Raw genomic sequence first — 17,653 nt, forward strand, 5'->3', positions numbered from 1 at the left:
TGCTACTAGAGTATACAGTTCACCTCAGCTTTCAGCTGGTAAATACTGCTTGAAGTACTGCTCAGCTCAGCTTTAAGATGGTACATACTACCTTGGGAATTACCACTAGTCAAGCAAAGGGAAGGATACTCATTCATTTAAAATTTAACAAACAACATGAACGATTTTTGTCAAGTCATTTTGTGATTACAACTCTTAACATGCCAGGGCAGGACACAAGGACTTTCTGGATGTATTTATTTATTTTGTCTGTGGTTGACATTGCAGTGCTTGCTTCCATATAAAACATGAACACTAATATGTACCCAAAGTCTACAGAAAATTTCAGATAACGGCTTCAAACGATTTTTAACCTCTATGGTTTGAACACTTCAGAGTCGGTGCTTTGACCCTATGGCTTTCGCCCTTCAAGTGGTGAAAGGCAGTTTTTTCCAATAGGACTTGAATGCAGCATCACGCTCCGTCGTATCCAAGACGCTCAGTGGTTGCTATGATACCAGATGCCTCAATAGTTACTGAGCCGCATATTTCAGAGTTGTAGAGGAGTCAGTGTGGTTTTCTTTCTAAATATCACGCTGTAAAAAATGAAGAAGCTCTGTATATGCGAGATTTGTAGTTGTGGGTATGTATTTTTATTTTTAACTAATGCTGGTTCAAGTTGATTTATTCGATTTTCTGATATGTCAGTGCGTGGCTGCGCTACTCATCACACATCTAACTTATTATTATTCCAAATAAGGTCCATTCAAAATTACTATTGCATAATAATGCATAATCCATAGATACTATGGGCTACTATAGGCCCTGGGACCCACCTAAACTCAGATTATCCACCTTTTTATTTGCTGAATATTGGAAATATAGTCTACCTTACTTTTTATCTGTGGAAATATTTTACCCACCTTTTTATTTTGCAGAATAGAGTTGATCCACCTTTTTATTTGCCTAATAGAGTTTACCCATGTCTGAGGGTTGTGTGCCCTCCAATAAAACTAGTGCAATGTAAGTTTAGCCACTTTTTGAGCCTGACATAAACCTGTATGATGTGAATTTCATAGTATTCATTATAGTAAGCAGTATCAAACTGATGTAAGTTATATAAAGATGTGGGGAAAATACATAAATTAATGCTTTTCAAAAAATATAATAGATCTTAAATGTTGGTGGTTGTTTGCCATATGATGATCACTGACTGGAGGTCAGAGTTTACCTCCTCTTACAGCATACTGGTTGTGAGCTTTGTTCTCCTGTTGTGAGCATCATGAGTGTATTATCACTGGCACGCAGACACTCCCTGAGCAAAGACAAGCCTGCCTAGGTTACCTGCTGGAACACAATGGCATGTCTCTCTGCTGAGGAGTGATAGTGAACACTGTGGTGCATTTTTGACAACCGTTGCTAATTGAATTTGTGTCAGATTCAGAACTCAGCCTGGATCCCAGACACCTGACAGAAGAAGATATCCTATACCTTTTTTTTTTTCTTTTTTCATTTTATCATATTTTCCGTTTTGTCTTACTGTAGGCTATTATATTGCATATCCATTGATATTTTTAAATGCATTATTATGTATTTCATACCATTTTGATTATATTCATATTTTTTATATGTTTTCATATCATACCTAGGCTATTATTTGCTTTTTTACTTTGTCTCAGTAGTCTCTACTGCTGTTAATTGGCTGCAATCCATACTTTTTCATACATCTCTACTTAACACCTTCTAGTGTTGAAATTGTCAGTTGTGTGTGCTTATACCTTCTTTTGCTCTATTATTATACATATTCTATTTTCTTTGTTGTATCCTACTACTATTTTGCTGCTTCACCAACCCAATTTCCTCACAGGGATCATTAGAGTTTCAACTAATCTAAGTCTTTCACTCAAAGCCGCACTGATCAACTCTTCACTATTTTTCCCCCAGCCGTCATCGCTGCTCCCACAAGCCCACAGCCCTCTATGGGAAGGGGAATTCTGGGACATGCGTGCTGACGGAGTACACGGAGAAATTCCCAATGTATGAAGCCGTCTACAACCCTCCCCAGACCCTGAAACCCAAACCAGAGCTGGATCACATCAGGGATAAGGGGAGAATGGACGGAACAACGATATTCAAGTAATAAATCACCTCAGCGCGGCACTGCACCTTGTCCCTGTGTCTCCCATTTGAAGTGTAGCGGCCTTGCGGGTGCCAACATAACAGCAGGGAACTCAAGCTCGTGAAACTGGAGATCTGTAATTATCTGTGATCTGTCTCTCTCTCTCTCTCTGTTTACTCTGCATAGGGCAGACTTCATACCCCATGAGGTGAAGCGGCGGCCCGGTCGCCAGCCGGTGGAGTACAAGCCTAATCCAGCGAAGATTGATCTAGGGACTACATACAACCAGGACTTTAACCCCCATGAGCCCCAGCTCTTTGTCCCAGTCAGACCCAAAGAGAAAAGCTACGCAGTACCAGCAAAACTGGACACCATCCCCACCTACAAAGGTGATCCGTTATGAATGTGGAATGTGATAATGAAAAATGGCAGCGCAAACATGCCTTTTTACTTTTTTTTACTGGCTTTTTTTTACTGACTTTGTCAATAACTGAATTCAAGTGAATGACTGTAGTGAATAGGGTTTGACCAATATGGGTTTTTGAAGGCCGATACCGATATTCTGGGTAAACTGTCAATAGCTGATATTCAATGTCTTTAAATTTGATTATTTTTAATAAATTACAAGTATTCAGGGTTTTCCCCCAAATTGTATTCTTGTCAGGGTAGAAAAGCCTCTGAAACAGCATTTAGATCATCATGGGACACTAAAACTCTCAGCTGAAATCCATGAGAATAAGAATAATCCAAAACTACTTACCACAACTAGTGGAGTATCGATCAGTTTGGTAAATATGTAATCCATCAAATTGCATCATATCTATCATATCAGAGGTGGATGACACTGACTTGTCATATCCAGTTTTTAATGAAAGGCCAATATCAGCAAACCAATACATCATTCTGACCTTAGTAGTGAACAAATAATATAATGAAATTGAAATGACTCTTTCTGCCTCCTAGATGACTTCCGGCAGTGGGAGCTGTGTAAGCGGGAGCTGACCAGGCCCGAACACAGCTACCAGCCTCCCTCGTCCAAGTTTGGCGGCTCCACCACCTTCCAGGACGACTTCGTGCCCCGAGCCGCCGCTCCCCGGCAGAGCTTCAAACCCGCCAATGTCGCCAAATCCTCAGACATTCCCTTTGACGGGGTGACCAGCAACCAGCTAGCTTTCGTGGTCCACCCGGTGGAGCCTCGCTTCGTGAAGCCCCAAGAGGCGTACAGGCCCAGCAGCCAGCCCCTTCAGGACCTCACCACCAACCGCCTGGACTACCAGGGCCGGCCGGGAGAGCTGCCCCAGAGCTGCAAGCCCAGCAACAACAAGGTACAACAGCACCCACTGCTGTGGCTGATGGAGCAGCCTTCACATCTGAACTAGTTGCGTCACAAATCTCCTTGCAGCCACGTCTGGCGTCAACATGGAGGTCCATTGGAGAATATGTGTGCAAATAATGTCTAAATATATCTAAACAACTAGGCTAGAAAGAAAGAAAGACCTGAAAAAGTAATGTTTTTGACGTTTTTTTTGGCTTTATTAGCTTGCTAACTAGCCAGCAGGTTAATATAGCAAAGCAACTGATGTTAATGTTAACAGACTACTAGGCACTGTAATGCTAGCTTCTAACAGATACATTAGCTGGTGTGCAACAAGAGGACAGTATGGTAAACCAATACTATGGTTAGCTAGCTAACAAGCTGACAAACACAAAATCAGATGTATCAGTGATGAAATGATCAGTTCCCAGTCAAAAACAGCACAGAAATGAACTATTATCTATTCAGTTCTATTGAGATGAACAAGCTGTACATTTAGAAACACAATCAGCCGTTAACAGCCACTGTTGCCTATAGGGGCAGAGCACCTCCAACATGGCCGCCAGAGAGTGTGTTACATCACCTGGAAGCCCTCTGTACTGGGATTGTTATTGTGTTCTGTTAAATTCTATTCTCTCCTCTCCTTTACAGCATTCCCTGGCTGTGTCTAGCTTGCCTTTCCAGGGCAGCACAGAGAACAAGGACCACTTTAAAGAGTGGCCGGTCTCCCTGCCTCAGCTCCATAAGCCAGAGGAATATACCAGTCCTACTGGGCAGATGGACCTGAGCACCACCACTGCTGCACACTACGTCAGACACCAGGTCCAGCCCTTCAACCCCGCCAAGCCCCACAAACCACCCAAGAGGTCCTCCGCTCCCTTCCAGGTAAATGAGAAGAATTTGCTGTAACCAGTCCATCCAGGAATTTGTGATTTTTTTATCGCAATAATGAACGCAAAGTCAACTAATCCCTGCAATATTGGTAAGAACTTTTCCACATGAAGTAACCAAATCAACATAGTGCTGGCCCAAGATTTTTCTGTTCAGAAACTGAAAAGGAGGGGCACTAAAGTATTTCCAGTACTTTCTGTGATATGCAGTATGCTTATCATCACAGGAAGAGGTTATATATGACTCTTAATGGGAAGTAGTTATAAAAGTCCCATTTTTTGGTATCACTCGCCACTTTAGTACCATTTTCCCCCTTGTGATTTTTAGTAATTCCCAATTCCACTGCAAAAAAACCAACGAACACATGAAACTCAAATTTTTGAGAAAACTCGAGTTAAGATGGACCTAAACTGACTGAATGAAAAGTTACTATGTATCTGGCTGTAGACCTTCACCACCATGCGGGAGGACTTCCAGCCCTGGGCGGCCCAGGCCAGGCAGCCGATCGCCAAGAAGCCCGAAGGAATCCATAGAGCCAGCGGGAAGATAGAAGACCTCACCACCTTCAGGGCAAATATACAGCTGATTCATTATGTTACACAATCTAGAGAGCCACCACATGAATAACTTATTAACCTTGTAACCTAAGAAAGTGTATCTGAAACCGTTACATAGTTAACTGCTTGACTAGGTCTATTCTATTCTATTCTATTCTATTCTGTGGTGTTTTCTTCTGTTGTGTTCCATTGTGTTCTATTCTATTCTATTTTCTAGGCTCACTTTACAGCCCATGAGCTGAGGCCTAGTGTCAGCTTCAAGCCATCCAACGAACCAATGAGAAGCAGTGCTCCGATGGAGGACTCCACCATGTATCGCTCAGAGTTCACCCCAAAGAGGTTCTTCCTGCACTCTACAGCACACTGAGCAATCCAGCCTATAAAGTCCTCATCATATAATTCAGCAATAACATAGTTGTGGTCATGCCATGTTGTCTTGTTACCGGTTTCCTGCAGATATAGGAAAGAGCCCAGTAACCATGATATAACACCACCTCTAGTATGTTATTGCTCACAACAACTTTACAATAGCATCAAACTAAATATAGTAGTGTTGCACAGGAAGTGATGCGTTTTACGTCACATCCGGGTACTATGTTAGTCGATGCTAATGCTAATGCTAATGCTAACTACCACGGCCACGTTAGCATCATAGCTATTAGCCTGTTAGCTTTTGTGAGTATTATTCTACAACGGCAAACGCAGCGTTTTATCCCAAGCATCTTACAGTATTGTGAGTGTTTCTTGTGTACAAACAGTTTTATCCCAGGTAGCCTACTGTGTCATGGGTGTTTATTTAATCAATAAGCACACGCTTGTTTTTTGTCTGATGTCATTAAAACTGTGACGGCAGTAAAACCGACAGTGCAGTTGTGAATTCTATCAAGAGTAGCCGTTGATGTGCTAAGTTATCACATAGAGCTTTAAAGGTGCATTAATTCATGTATGATTTATGTCGACCTCTATCTGCGACAAGTAGGAATTGCAACAACACTGACAGGTCTCTGGCACAAAATCTCACTTATTGCCCCTTTAACCCAAGATTCAAGCTTTGGGTTGTAATTTAACAAAACAAAAAATTAGTTCCTACCCATTGCTAAGCAAAAACACATTGCTTGCTTCATCACATTCCAAAGCAAACAAGACCAGTACCTTTCAAGTTATAAGGTACAAGTTCGGTTATGAGCGCTCACAGAATGCACAATGCGTGGTCGGAAACAAATGTATCATTCAGTATCTGCCTGTGATCATCTGACATGAGCAGCACTGATGTAGATTGTGTATTTTGCATCTTGTGTTGTAGGATCAGCGTGTGCCCTGCAAGTTTCGAGGCGCCTCCGGGCTACGTGTTTGAGGAGAGCGATGACAGAGGACACAAATTCTTCAGGAAGCTGTCATCCAAAGACGGCAACAGTAAGCATGGAGGCAGCGCTGTCCCCATGCAGAAGGCAGTGGCAGTGCTGTAATAAAGAGCGACTGGGTCCTTTCAAATCAACGGCGACGTAGTTTTGTCTGATTACATACCTGTGTTGATGGTTTTGACAGTCGAATTGATTAAGAATGTAATTGTAAGAAAGCGATGTCTAATCATCCATGTGTCCCCAGTAGATCGTTGGCTCCATGCTAACACTTTAGCAAACGCTATGTTAAGTGATAGTCGACCACTAGCAAAAAAATGAAATAAAGGATAATTCAGGTTATTTTCAACCTGGGCCTTATTTTTATTTAGTTTCAGGCAAAGTATAATTGGACATTAGGCAGGTCCCATTGCAGTGTGAGTGTTATTGTCTCGGCTGTTGACCCTGAAACCTGTATGTGTTTTGGGACAGCAGCGCTCCCGGCAAGCTGCAGGTATGAACACTATACAGTAAACTAAGTGATTACATTTTCAATAATCAGCCAGGTTTATTTTGTGTAACTATTTCAGGTGATTTTAGCTGTACACAGTCTCCCATCACCTACCACCATAACTTCCTATACAAACAGAAAAAGAACAGCTAAACTTAGAGACCTAGACTTAAAATTAGGCTGCTTATCATTAAACTTTAGGGAACTTTAGAACTTTAGACTTCCTCCAAGTTCTCATTTTCTCACTTTTGAGATAATGCTAGTAGCCTATTGTCACTCAACATAGTGTATGCTAAAGCGTTAGCATGGGGCCTACTATCACTCAACATAGTGTATGCTAAAATGTTAGCATGGGGCCTACTATCACTCAACATAGTGTATGCTAAAGTGTTAGCATGGAGCCTACTATCACTCAACATAGTGTATGTTAAAGTGTTAGCATGGTGCCTACTATCACTCAACATAGTGTATGCTAAAGTGTTAGCATGGAGCCTACTATCACTCAACATAGTGTATGCTAAAGCGTTAGCATGGAACCTACTATTACTCAAATAGTGTACGCTAAAGTGTTAGCATGGAGCCTACTATCACTCAACATAGTGTATGCTAAAGTGTTAGCATGGGGCCTACTATCACTCAACATAGTGTATGCTAAAGTGTTAGCATGGAGCCTACTATCACTCAACATAGTGTATGCTAAAGCGTTAGCATGGAACCTACTATTACTCAAATAGTGTACGCTAAAGTGTTAGCATGGAACCTACTATCACTCAAATAGTGTACACTAAAGTGTTAGCATGGAGCATCGGAGCCAACGATCTACTGGGGACATATGGATGATTTTGGTGTCTATGTTCTCATCACTTAACAGCTAGGTTGATCAACAAGACAAATCTCCCAAAAACCCGGTGTACTCCTATAAGTAATGTCTAACTGATTTAGAATATAATTGTAAGAACGCAATGATTAACCTTTTAACATTTAAAAGTGGATTAATGTGCTATGTATTGCACACCATAACTTATGCTCACTTATGCTCCATTAATTGTGTTTACCATACAGACAATGCAATCTGTCTCTCACAGTATGTGCTATGTGCAACACAAAGTATAAGTTATATCAAATGGTTAAGGGCAAACATATTTTGTGAAAATCATATTATACCTTGAAATAATGATGGGCTGTAGAATTTCTATGAAAAATGGGTTAACAAAATGTATTAAGTGATCAAACTGTCTTTATTCCTTTGCATTGTTATCTAGAGCACTTTAATGTTTTGTTATAATACCTCATGTTCCTTCAATCAAGCTGCAGTTCCACAAGCAGTATGAATGTCAACACCCCAAATATGCAGTATAGTCATCAGTAGCCAGGGAGAAACATTGAATGTAAGTATGCATGTTACTGAGTGGCATGTCATAATGTAGCTATAAAACATCCGAGATTGCACTTAAATACATGCAAATAAAACCAGGAGAGTGGCAGCGAACATGCCACTCGATCAACATTAACAAGTGCTTTATGTCTTGTTTTATATTCTAAGATCTTAAACAGGAGTTAAAAAGACACCTACATCATGAATAAGGAAGTAAGAAAATAAAAGTCTCACAAAATCTACATACACTCAATATACAATATTGCACTTAAAACACAGTATATACAAGACATATTTTACAATGCAGCACATCGGTATGATAACCAAGACGAAGTTAAAAGTAATAGACCCATCATTCAAAATCAATGCTCTCGCTGGTTCCTCTAGTCACTTCAGAGTTGTATCCCATCAGTAGACTATTCTTCACTTGTAAAATTGTAATTAATCTCACAACACCTCCATTATTGTCAAGGTTTGGAATCACAAAGTGGTGTTGATAAATATGTGGATATGGCAAAAAATGAATTCATGCTTTCACAACCCTTTCCCCCCCTCACCAGCTCTCTGGCACAGTAGCATCCAATGTATTCTCCTTTTTTTCCCCCCTCATCAGTGACATGTGACTACAATCACATCCCCATGCCTTCACACGTGTGAATGGTCATTAAGGATTTAAATCCAAAATTCTTACTATTTATGTACATGCATAACCTAACATCATCATAAATTAAACACAGGATACCCACTGCTTTGTTCTGTTTACATTAGGGTTCGACCGATATGGGTTTTTGAAGGCCAATATGATACCTAAACTGAAGTCGCTGTTAGCTGATATTTTGTGCCAATATTTTGTGCTGATATTCAGTTTCGTTAAATTTGACCATTTCCATGCCAAACAAATCACAAGAATTCAGTGTTTCTACCAGAATTGTATTCTTGTCAGGGTGGAAAAGTCTCTGAAACAGCATTTAGACCATCATGGGACACTAAAACTCTCCATTGAAACCCAGACTAATGAAATTCTTTTAGTGTCAGCAGCTCCTTAGGGCAGGGCGACCCTCCCCACCTATTCAATGGCAGGGAAACTCTAGCATAAGTCTTTAAATGAAGAATTAATTTACAAAAAAAAACAAAACGGAACAATTAAATCAATAAATAAAATGTGTCAAGAAAATAACATTTCATTGCAGGTTTTACTGACTGTTTTTATGGAGCTGCTGATAGGATGAACCTCCATCGACATCACTGGCCGGTATCTAATTGAAGGCCAATATTGGCAAACCAGTATATCGGTCTAACCCTAGTTTACATATGCCAAGAGAGCATTGGGACACATTCTACGACAAGCAACATCAACATTTTCTGTTTTTTGGCCTCCGTCACTGGAAACCAAAACGCACCGGGGGGTTGTAGGAAAGTTCGAGACTCCATTCGATCCACATAGTGAACACTTCGTCGTCGTAAGAGAGGGTCGGGTCCAAATCAGAAAATAAATCCCCTCATCCTTTCAGTCTTTAACAGGCTCCACTTGCTCCAATTTTACGGATCACAATTCCCATTTTAGGAAATGAGAGGAATTGGATTGACTTCTGTCCGGTCTATATATGTGCAGTGTTTGAAAGCAGCCGCTCGCAGATGATCTCCCAGTCAGTCTCTGCTCGCTCGTTCCTGCTGTATGGTCCGTCTGTTCACAAATAGAAGTGTGGTGATAGCCGCCCGCCGCCACTAGGTAGAGTCGGTGTCCTGTAAACACGACTCGCAGCACCTCTGCTTGTACATATCCACGTAGCAAAGCTTTAGTCTCTTCACCACGTTGCAGTACTGGGTCGTGTCCTTGCATTCACCTGCATGGGGAGAAAAGAAAAAAGGGGCAAAATGTCAAACAATCTGTTTAATCACTAAGAAGCAATCAGTTCTTTCCTTCGGCGAGACGTTTTCGCTTGGAGAAGTCGTTTTGTGTGTGTGAGAGAGCTTGATGTCAACATGGATTTATACATAAACTGTTAAAAAGCACATAACTTCTTGCGGTCGCTGCTTTACCACTCAAAAGGCTGCCAGGTATAGCTGGTCTCAATGTCTTGTGAAAGTTGCCAGTAATTCCTCTGTTGTTCTGTTTTCTCTCTTAGTACGCAGGAGACATTTTTTTCCCCCACTGATGGATGTTTTACTGGGTGTTTCTTGATTAACAAATATGTCCGATTTCAAAATCTCAGACCCGCTGAACGGTTTAGCAGACCTGGTCTCGGTGTTAGAGGACTGATCGAGGTTCGCAGTTCCGACGCAGACCCACTTTCCACACACACACACACACACACACACACACACACTTACTCCCGCAGGGGGTGGTGTTGCAGTGCTGCCAGGTGGAGGGGCGTTTGAGCCAGGCGCAGTGCTGCTCGGCCAGAGTCCTGCCGCTCCTCCGGTGAACACAGTCCACCCGGCGCGACTGAAAGCCGCTGCCGCAGGCCACCGTGCATGCCCGCCATGCGCCAGCACGCCACTGCACGTCGCACTGCTCCGACGAACAGTTGCGGACCGCCACCGGCCTGAGAGATGAGAATGGAAAAGCGGTTTGACGTGTTAAAGGGTAACTTCGGTATTTTTCAACCTGGACCCTATTTTCCCATCTTTTTGTGTCTAAGTGACTAAAGGGGACAACAATTTTTGAAATTGGTCCAGTATTGAGCGAGATCGCATCGCCGGCAGCCGCGAAACGAGTTGCAATGTAATCCCACGGGGCAAAACGCACAAACAATGTACGTCCACTAAAAGTGCTTGTTTTTGCCACTGACTGTGTGTAACTTTCTGCAACAACTCAACTCTCATGAGACTTGAGCGAGACTTGGTTACACACAGACCGGATCAAGCGAAAGGTAAAGAGAAAGGTTTCATTTCTCTGTAGGGTCCTTTCCATAATGTTGTCAGACACTTATAATAACAATCTGAGCCTGTCAGTGGCAAAAAAAAAGCACTTTTAGCGGACGTACATTGACGGTGCCATTTGCCGCGTCGGATTACATTGCAGCCCGTTTTGCGGCTGCCGGTGATGCGATCTCGCTCAATACTGGACCAATTTCAAAAATTGTTGTCCCCTTTAGTCACTTAGACACAAAAAGATGGGAAAATAGGGTCCAGGTTGAAAAATACCTAAGTTACCCTTTAATTAGCGAGATCTTTTTGGCTTTTGTTTTTATTTTGGCTGCATCTTGTGTGTGTGTGTGTGTGTGTGTGTGTCTGTGTGTGTGTGTGTACCTGTTTCTGAAGTCACAGTCCTGGTGTGAGGAGCCATTGGCATGCTGGCAGATGACGGATCTCTTCTGCACAGTGGTGGCAGGGCCTGAACACCTCCCTGAACACTGAAATGGAGTTACACACAAAAAAAAAATAAGAAAAAAGAATACACCAATGCATAAGAAATCTGTATATATCTGTATATCTTGTAAATACACATTAAGATGCAGTCAAAAGCAGTAGTTCCCAGCAAAAAAAAGAAGCCTAGTCTGGCCTTCATCGGGGAACATTTGTTCATTCATTTCTGCGATGAGACAGAGCGCCTTGGACAATTTCTGCTGAGAACTGCTGCTTTTGACTGGATGATAATGTATATTTACAAAGACTTCCCATGAATTGGCTTATTCTGACTCAGCTGTTATCTACATTCAAAGAGCCCCTGTCCATTCTAATCTACACTGAGGACCCGATGCAGTGTTCCTTCCCTCCTGAGTTCTCAAGAAGCGGGGAGAAGAGCCATTACTAGCTCGTTATCTTGCCAGTATTGTCATTTTTGCGATCCATTGCAATATACCAGATGACTTTTCCTCCATTTTCTTTTCCTTCGTGGCTACTTCCCTCGTCGTTTCTATTGGACGTGCGAGGGTTTCATCACAACACGCGGAGCAACAGTTCAACTAGGCTGAACTTTGAGGGCAAGGGTGAAAATTCATTCAGATGTGGCACCAGCCGTTAGATATAATGGGTGTAGGAGCACAGGGTTGGAGCTGTCCTGCGGTCTGTGACAGCAGCTTAAGGCAGATCACTGCTATAAAGACAATTCTTGGAGCAAGTTGAATTGCATTGGAACCAATTGAAATGATATCACACCATTGGCAGATATTTTCACTTGTTTAACGCGACAACGTTCCAATGGGTTCCTAACAGAAGGCCAACAAGCTGTCAATTGAAGGGGATAAATGTGATTCTAATGACTATTTCCTTGCGTGACACTGGTTTGTATAGAAAATGTTTCTTGGAAGTCATGGAGGAACATTTTGAGGGCTGAGATATTGCAACTCTAAAATTCAAAACAGCCATCAATTGACTATGGCTTGGCCTGTCTAGCATTGCAGTCCACGTAGGTAGGTTTTATTAGTTGACATTTTGCTTGAATCCAAGTCAAGTCAAGTCAGGTCAAGTTTTATTTTTTTATAGGCCAATATCGCACAGCATGCCTCAAAGGGCTTCACAAAACAGAAAGATAAAAGCAGTGGTCAAAACAAATACAATAAAATGTACACTCAATAAGAAAATTAAAACAATAAAAGTAATTAAAACAATAAAATGTAGCATGATTAAACTAAAAACCACAAGTAGATTAGTTAAATACAAAATACAATAACATCATTGTCACATGACCAACTAGACTTGGTCATACGTTAAAGAAAACAGATGTGTTTTGTGAATCCAACAAAGGTAATCCCCATGTTGAGTGAACAGTGTCTTACAGAAGGTAAGACAATATGTCAGAATCTCAATAGAGATTAGCTCTGGAGCAGGACAGCTTCGCTCCCAGTTGTCAATCAACTGCACGCTGATTGCTATTGGCTCAGTGGGTAGTGGAGGGTGGGGACAGAGGGTTAACCCTAAATGCGTTGGTCTTCTTGGTTTCCTTAAAACTTACCTACCGCAGCTTTAAAGACAACTAAGATTTGAAGACTCACTACTAGATTAAATGACTTATTAACATATTATTTTGTGCAATGCATGAAATCCTTTTGAGAATTTGGTAACACTTTATGTGTTGCTCATAACACTTTGTAAGGCATCACACACATATAAGAACTTAATAGATGCAATATAATTAATATATCAGATCATTCTATGTAATACACACAATGTGCAAGAACTCTAGTATTTGAATCCTTTCTCGGCTGCCTAACAAAGTCATAACATACTAGATTCATCATGTATTACAATGCATTATAATGTGCTGATCTGATTTAAATGACAGAATAATCAAGTGTTAGCAGTTACTTTTCCCCAGGAGCTGGTCACCCATGTGGGACAGTGATTGGAGGTGCACTGCTGCCTGTCGGCCGGCCGGCTGCTCCTCTCGCAGGCAGGGGGCGTTAGAGTCCTCGCCGCTCCCCGGGCGTCCAGCTGCTGACAGGACACCTGCCTCTGCTTCCAGCCGCCGCCGCACGACGCCGAGCACTTGGACCACACCGACACCACCCAGCTGGCAAGATGACAGGAGGCAGTGAGAACAAAACCATCAGTTGATTTGTTTGCTTGCAAAGTGTATAATAATATGTAATCATCTTGAATTATATCGCACTTTTCAAAACACAGCAACAAAGGAGTAGATAAAAACAGAAACAGATCAAATCGACAGCAAAAACAATGAAAGCAAGGTAAGAAATAAAAAAGCAAGGCAAGAACATACAAGAAAAGCATAAAATGTAAGTCACAAACGATTAATAAAAGATAATTATATGAACATGAAAGTACATCAAAAATTAGTTTTAAGAGCTGATTTAAAGGATGATAGACATTTTGCAGCCTGAGCTCCTCAGGTAGCCTCGATGGCAAGTGGCCATTAGTATTTCGAAAAAAAAAAAAAAAAAGGGAAGAGACATTACTGCTTGTTATTTTTCTTAAAAACAAGTTCAAAAATCTTTATTGAAACAAGTGTCATTTTCTTGATACTAACGGAGCAATCTCCCTTATTCTGCCTTGTTTCAAGATACTGACACTTGTTTCTAGATTTTAAATTCTTTAAACAAGTGAAACTGCATTGGAAACAAGTGAAATGATTTCATCCCTTTGGCAGATTCTTTCACTTTAAAATCTGATTTGAAGACTCAGTACAAGATTAATTGACTTGTTAAAATGGATATTTTTTACACTTAAAAAAGCCCAAAACTATATAATAAGGAAAAATAAGTTGACCCAAGGCTAGGATGGAGTCTATAGTAGACAAGGCTCCACATGGCAGTGGCTTGTAAAGCTCAAAGACTGATTCCCCATCTGACTGTTTCTCAGCGGTCAGTGAAAGCAGTGCATCTGTTTTAGCGATACAAGCCCTGCTCATTCATGAAGATATATGGTGGAGATCTCTAATATGTCTTTATGCTCTGTCCAGCTGCTGAAACAGTTTGGAGACCTACAACACAAAAGGCTGTTATGGAATATTGCTGTTTATTACGGCAAACCTTTACCAGCGCAATAACCCAAATGATGTGTTTATGACAATCCTTCTGTATTGTGTGTGTGTGTGTGTGTTTATGAGCATGTGTGTGCACATGTATGTTTTAGTGCCTGTGTGTCTGCCTGGCTGTCTCTGAGGCTGGTTTCTTGACGTGGACAGTAAAAGGTCAGAGACAAAGGCTAGCATTGTGCCGGGATGTTCGCTGATAGCTTGGAAACACACTCTGAGCCGTTTCCCAGAGAGAGCTGCTGCTGCGAGTATGAGTCTGGGGCTGTGCTGCCAGCAGTGTGTGTGTGTGTGTGTGTGTGTGTGTGTGTCTTTCTCTGTCTCAGTGCACATGGTAATAATAAACCAATGTTTTTAGCACAGGAACACGTTGGCGCAATACATGATTTGAAGCTGTTTGATTCATACTAGGGATGGGACGATATATCGCAACTCAATATATCGCAATACAAAAATGTGACAATACGTATCGTGGGGCAGAAAAATGAATGATGATATTAGCTCCATTTTATTCTGCTGTAGTAATCACAAATGAGACGCTTGACCATCACAATTTCACAAGCTCTCCATCCAAATTATATTATTTACACTTTGTAATGACATTTTTTGCAGAATTATGTTTATTTCTGAGCCACAGATCTTTCTAGCAGTGCCATTGGCTCTCTAGAATGTGAACAATAAGTAATGGTTGAGTCATTGGTATTGATCATCAACTCTATCAACCCCCCTACAAGCTATTTTGTGCTATGGGGCAGTAAAAAGCTTACATACTGCCCCTTTAAAGTTGCCTCTGACTCATACTATATCCAATGATGTTGATCAGCACTGATACCAATATGTGACAGGACAGTATCATAAAACACAACTTCTTTCATATAAGCTACAGTTTGCAGGATACTACTGCACCACCATCCAGGCTTGATTCATGCTAATAGCGGGTCATTTGTGTTGGATTAGCTGAACAGAGCTGTCTGAGTGTCTGGCGTTGGGGTGGGGTGGGGGGGGCGCTGACTGATGGGCCGTATGATGCGTCGGGGCAGGTTGGCAGGGCTGGAAACACTGGGGGGGGGGGGGGGTCTGGGGCGAGGAGATTCTGCTGAGAATACACTTCTGCTGTGATCTGGCTGCTCTTCCTGGACTCAATACAAGTCTGCCTACTTTTAACACCATCTATCATTCCACCCACCTCAGGTTCAGTTTACATGTGCAAAGGCGGTGTATTGTATTACAGAGAAAATGTGTTATAGGTGTGTCTCCTAGAGTTTGACTGATATATCAGTTTGCTGATAAATCAGGCTGATATTGTCCTTTATTAAAATTTAGATAGCAGACAGTCAATGTCGTCCACCTCTGATTGATCACATGTTTATTGTAGAATTGATCAATACTACTGGTTGTCAATAGCAGTGGTTATCAAACTGGGGGTTGAAGATAATTTTGGGGGGTCATGAGATGATTTATGGGAAAGGAAGGAAACATATTTCTATTTCTATGTATTTTCATGTATAATTTTTCTGATTTTTGCTTTTTTTCTTGTGAAATGCTGCACAGTATTCAGCCTCTCAGCCTCCTCTGATAATCAAATGAAATTACCTGAGCAGGGAAACTCATTCTTTGGTTGAGCTGCAGCCTGTGATGGGGGTCGCGAGTAGGCATCGCTTCATTTTAAGGGTGACGAGCCAAAAAGTTTGAGAACCGCTGGTCTGTGGGAAACCCTTAACCTGAAATAATGCTGGAGTTTGATTGGATTCCACACAAGTATGAAGGGATATGAAGGGATATGTCCTACTCTTATTCTTCTTATTCTCATCCTGCGTTTTAGTTTTAGTGTTTCAGTGTTAGAGTGTTAGCGCCCCGGAGGCTTTTGCATCCTGCCAAAAGTGAAAATCTGGGGCAAAAACTGTATTTTTTGGCATGAAAATAGTCAAATTGGAAGATACTGAACATATTGGCAGCTTCAGTACGAAACTAGGCATCAGCATCGGCCTTCAAAAACCCATATCGGTCGACCTACATATAACCTCACGCGTACCTGGGAGGGCAGTCCTGTATGCTGCAGGCCGCTGGGGAGCTGATGGGTCTGGGTAAGTGGTGACACATGGTGGGCTGGACCTCCCTTCCCTGCGGACCCACACAGCGAATCCTCCGCAGCCGAGTCCCTCTGTTCCCGCAGGACGCGCTGCACGCCGTCCAGTCGCCGAAACGCCAGGCGAACTCTGCGGATGTAAAACACACACAAAAAAGATAGGAGAATACGTGAATAAATCAGCGTGCGCCATCACCCAGTGTTACTATCCACACACGGAAAGAGAAATCCATACCGCGCATAAGGGTTTTTGCATTGGATATGCCCAACGTGGAGGCAGCGCAGCGCCCGAGGCGAAGCTGAGAGAGCTGACGGATCCGATGTATAATACATAAAAGAAAACCTGAAGACAATGATATGCGGTATCACCCTAGGGAAGGTATTAACGCACCGATCTGCCGAAAAGCTACAGAAATCACAGCATCATCATGTTTTTTTAATTTTAAACTTTATTTATCCGGGGAAAGTCGACTTTACCTTCAAACAGTTCCACACGTTCACACTGGGAGCGAGGGAGTTACTTATTCACTCTCACCTATATTTTCCCAGCTGGTCCGGGGGATTCAAACTGGCAACCTTCCGGTCTCACAATCACTGGTCAAGGTGACACCGCAGCACAGCCATAACCACCGGTTTGGCCAGTTCTCCCGCGATTTCTGTCAGTACTTTTTTTTTTTTTTTTTTTCATATTACTGAGCGTTTGTTATAGTCTCAGTTCTCAGCTTACCGGTTTATTCATTCTGCCTGATGGGCTGCTGAATTTCTGAGGTTTAGCAGTGGCTGCCCTTTGCTGCACACTTTCTTTCTTCAACCCTCTCTCTTGCTTTCTCGTGCCGTCTCTTCCTTTTTCCATGCATTTTCCCTCTCTCTCTCTCTCTCTCTCTCTCACTTTCCACCTCCCTCCCTCAGAGGCCAGGCAGCTACGCTCTGGTTCAGCACACAACCAGGACAGCGAGCTTTCTCTAACTAGAACAAAAAAACGAGTTCCAAGAGGCTTGGCACCGCTTTAAACAGTGGGACTTAAGTTGACTGCCATGCAAAGCTCTGACT

At 42.0% G+C, this 17,653-nt stretch overlaps 3 protein-coding genes across 3 annotated transcripts in view; 1 reads left to right on the forward strand and 2 right to left on the reverse strand.

Moving 5' to 3' along the window:
- Window positions 1-17,653, reverse strand: part of efl1 (elongation factor like GTPase 1) — a 348,687-nt gene that overhangs the window by 83,936 nt on the left and 247,098 nt on the right. The window lies entirely within an intron of this gene.
- Window positions 585-6,327, forward strand: saxo2 (stabilizer of axonemal microtubules 2). Its single transcript, XM_071920838.2, has 8 exons — window positions 585-622; window positions 1,924-2,115; window positions 2,285-2,487; window positions 3,062-3,423; window positions 4,065-4,298; window positions 4,752-4,874; window positions 5,079-5,200; window positions 6,165-6,327. Exons 1-8 carry the CDS (start codon window positions 585-587, stop codon window positions 6,325-6,327), a joined length of 1,437 nt encoding a protein of 478 aa, XP_071776939.2.
- adamtsl3 (ADAMTS-like 3) overlaps window positions 9,781-17,653 on the reverse strand; it is a 157,186-nt gene continuing 149,313 nt past the window's right edge. Inside the window, exons 27-31 of the mRNA XM_078284275.1 lie at window positions 16,550-16,733; window positions 13,335-13,539; window positions 11,337-11,440; window positions 10,416-10,630; window positions 9,781-9,928 (exon numbers count right to left, since the gene is read on the reverse strand). Coding sequence (XP_078140401.1) covers window positions 9,810-9,928; window positions 10,416-10,630; window positions 11,337-11,440; window positions 13,335-13,539; window positions 16,550-16,733 — 827 coding nt within the window. The 3' untranslated portion in view covers window positions 9,781-9,809. The remainder of the gene's footprint in view (window positions 9,929-10,415; window positions 10,631-11,336; window positions 11,441-13,334; window positions 13,540-16,549; window positions 16,734-17,653) is intronic.

This window comes from Centroberyx gerrardi, chromosome 1 (assembly GCF_048128805.1).
Source record: "Centroberyx gerrardi isolate f3 chromosome 1, fCenGer3.hap1.cur.20231027, whole genome shotgun sequence".
NCBI lineage: Eukaryota > Metazoa > Chordata > Actinopteri > Beryciformes > Berycidae > Centroberyx > Centroberyx gerrardi.

What these genes read in the sequence shown, in the direction of transcription:
- saxo2 (XM_071920838.2), top strand. Translation starts at nt 585, where the DNA reads ATGAAGAAGCTCTGTATATGCGAGATTTGTAGTTGTGG. An exon ending in GGTCCTCCGCTCCCTTCCAG is followed by an intron (nt 4,299 to 4,751) that starts GTAAATGAGAAG and finishes ATCTGGCTGTAG; the next exon opens with ACCTTCACCACCATGCGGGA. An exon ending in AAGACCTCACCACCTTCAGG is followed by an intron (nt 4,875 to 5,078) that starts GCAAATATACAG and finishes TCTATTTTCTAG; the next exon opens with GCTCACTTTACAGCCCATGA.